The 2,094-nt window shown below is 53.0% G+C and overlaps 1 protein-coding gene across 1 annotated transcript in view; it reads left to right on the forward strand.

The window, feature by feature from the left end:
* Window positions 1–2,094, forward strand: part of OTOP2 (otopetrin 2) — a 22,507-nt gene that overhangs the window by 1,800 nt on the left and 18,613 nt on the right. The window contains exons 2-3 of the mRNA XM_012002635.1: window positions 10–267; window positions 878–1,014. Of these exons, the coding sequence (XP_011858025.1) occupies window positions 10–267; window positions 878–1,014 (395 nt within the window). The remainder of the gene's footprint in view (window positions 1–9; window positions 268–877; window positions 1,015–2,094) is intronic.

Genomic DNA, 2,094 nt, shown 5'->3' on the forward strand with positions numbered 1-2,094 from the left:
CGCGGGCAGGCCCCAGGGAGGTGTGGAAGAAGGGCGGCCGCCTGCTGTCTGTGCTGCTGGCCGCGAACGTGCTGCTCCTCGCCTGCACGCTCATCAGCGGCGGAGCCTTCAACAAGGTGGCCGTGTACGACACCGACGTGTTCGCGCTGCTCACTACGATGATGCTGCTGGCAATGCTCTGGATCCTCTTCTACCTCCTCCGAACCGTGCGCTGCCCCTGCGCGGTACCCTACCGGGACGCGCACGCTGGCCCCATCTGGCTCCGAGGTGCCAGGGGAGGTGGGGGCGAGGTGGGGTGGGCACAGCAGGGAGCTGCAGGCTAGGGCTCTCACAGGAGTTGCAGAGCCCAGGGTGACATATAAGGGTGAGAGTTTGCCTAGAGAGGACCAGGAGGACCGGAGGGTGAGGTGGGCTGCAGTTAAGGATAAAGAGGAAGGGAAGGGGTCCTGGGGAAGGGATAAATAGAGGGATGGGGTGGGACCTCTTTGTCCCCTGGTCCGAAGATTGGAGAAGGCTGGCTAAGGGAGGGCCTTTGATGGAGAGCAGGAACCAGAAGACAGCAGTCACTGAAAGAGCCCAGCCAGGGCCCTTTGCGGTATCCACACAGCCCCAAAGAGACCAGGGCTTGGTAGCAGGTCCATCCATCCACCCACTCAGTCATACACTCACCCTTCCATCCACCCATTCACCTTTCAGTCTGTCTATACACCTATCCACCTATCCTCCCACCCTCCCCACTGATCCATCCAACAGTGCACTCACTCACTTGTCCACCCACCCATCTAGCTTCCCATCCTCAGGGCCTGTCCTCAGCTGGGCAGGCCTTCTGTCCTGCCTCTCTGATCTACCACCACCACCCACTCGCCCTGGTTCTCAGGTGGACTGGTGCTGTTTGGTATCTGCACCCTCATCATGGATATCTTCAAGACCGGCTACTACTCCAGTTTCTTTGAGTGCCAGTCAGCCATAAAGATCCTGCACCCTGTCATCCAGGCTGTGTTTGTCATCATCCAGGTGGGTGGAGGAGTGTCGCTGTGTGGAAGAAAGGAGCTAACACTTGGCCATTGGAAAGGACCCAACAAGGGGTCGGAGACCTGAGCTCCACCCGCCTCCTATCCTGAGCTATTAAGTAAACTGGGGACAGGGCTGTAGAGAGCATCACAGGAGTCCATCAATGTGGAAACACCTCATAATGAAGTAATATCCCAACGTGAGCTTCCACTTGGAGCTCTGCAATGTTATTTCAACTTAAGCAGTGCCAGTAGTTAACACCTAGGAGGTGTGAGCTGTGACAGCCAGCCCTGTCTCCTAGAACCTGGCCTGCCCTCCTTGGGTACCCGTAGGGCGCTTCTGTGTCAGTCCAGGCTCCTGCCAGCTTGGTCCCTCTGTTCTGTATTTGTTTGGAAAGTAGGGTAGCCTGTAACTGGGATTTCTCAAATATTCGTTTTGTAGTTGTTGTTGCATAAACAATACTTTGAAAGATCTTCTGATTGAGCTGAGACAGGACTGGGCTTAGATGGGATCAGAACAGCCCCCAGCCCTCTATCATGACCAAAATGGCATCATGGATGATGTCCTCCCCAGAAACATCACCCCTGCTGCCCAGGTTTTCACAGTTCAGCACACGTGTGGTTGTGGCATTTATGTAGCTTTAGTCTTTCATATTTTATGGGTTTGAAGAATACTCAGGTAAAATGAAAATATAGATATCCCCACTTCACCAAATGCCATAGCAGGGATTCACAGGCAGCCAGACGGTAGCAAGGCCTGGTACGGCGACAGAGGAAGAAGATGAGCAGGGGATGTTGCCAAAAGAAGGTGAGAAGTCCACAGAGGCTCCTTCCTCCCTGAGCAAGACCTAACCTGAGGCTGGCCTTGCTCCCAGAAAAAAAAAAAACAAAAAAAACTAGGTAGTCAGAAATCTACTTGACCCCCACCTCCACACAAAATAAACCCCACCACGGGCAGGGTTTTACATGTGATGTTTTGCAAACCTTTAAAGAATGGAGAACCACTATTTTATACAAACTGTGTCAGAATAGAAAGAGACAGTGTTCCCCACCTCATTTTTTTTCTTTTTCCTTTTTTTTTTTT

This window comes from Mandrillus leucophaeus, unplaced genomic scaffold (genome assembly GCF_000951045.1).
Source record: "Mandrillus leucophaeus isolate KB7577 unplaced genomic scaffold, Mleu.le_1.0 Scaffold1, whole genome shotgun sequence".
Lineage (NCBI taxonomy): Eukaryota > Metazoa > Chordata > Mammalia > Primates > Cercopithecidae > Mandrillus > Mandrillus leucophaeus.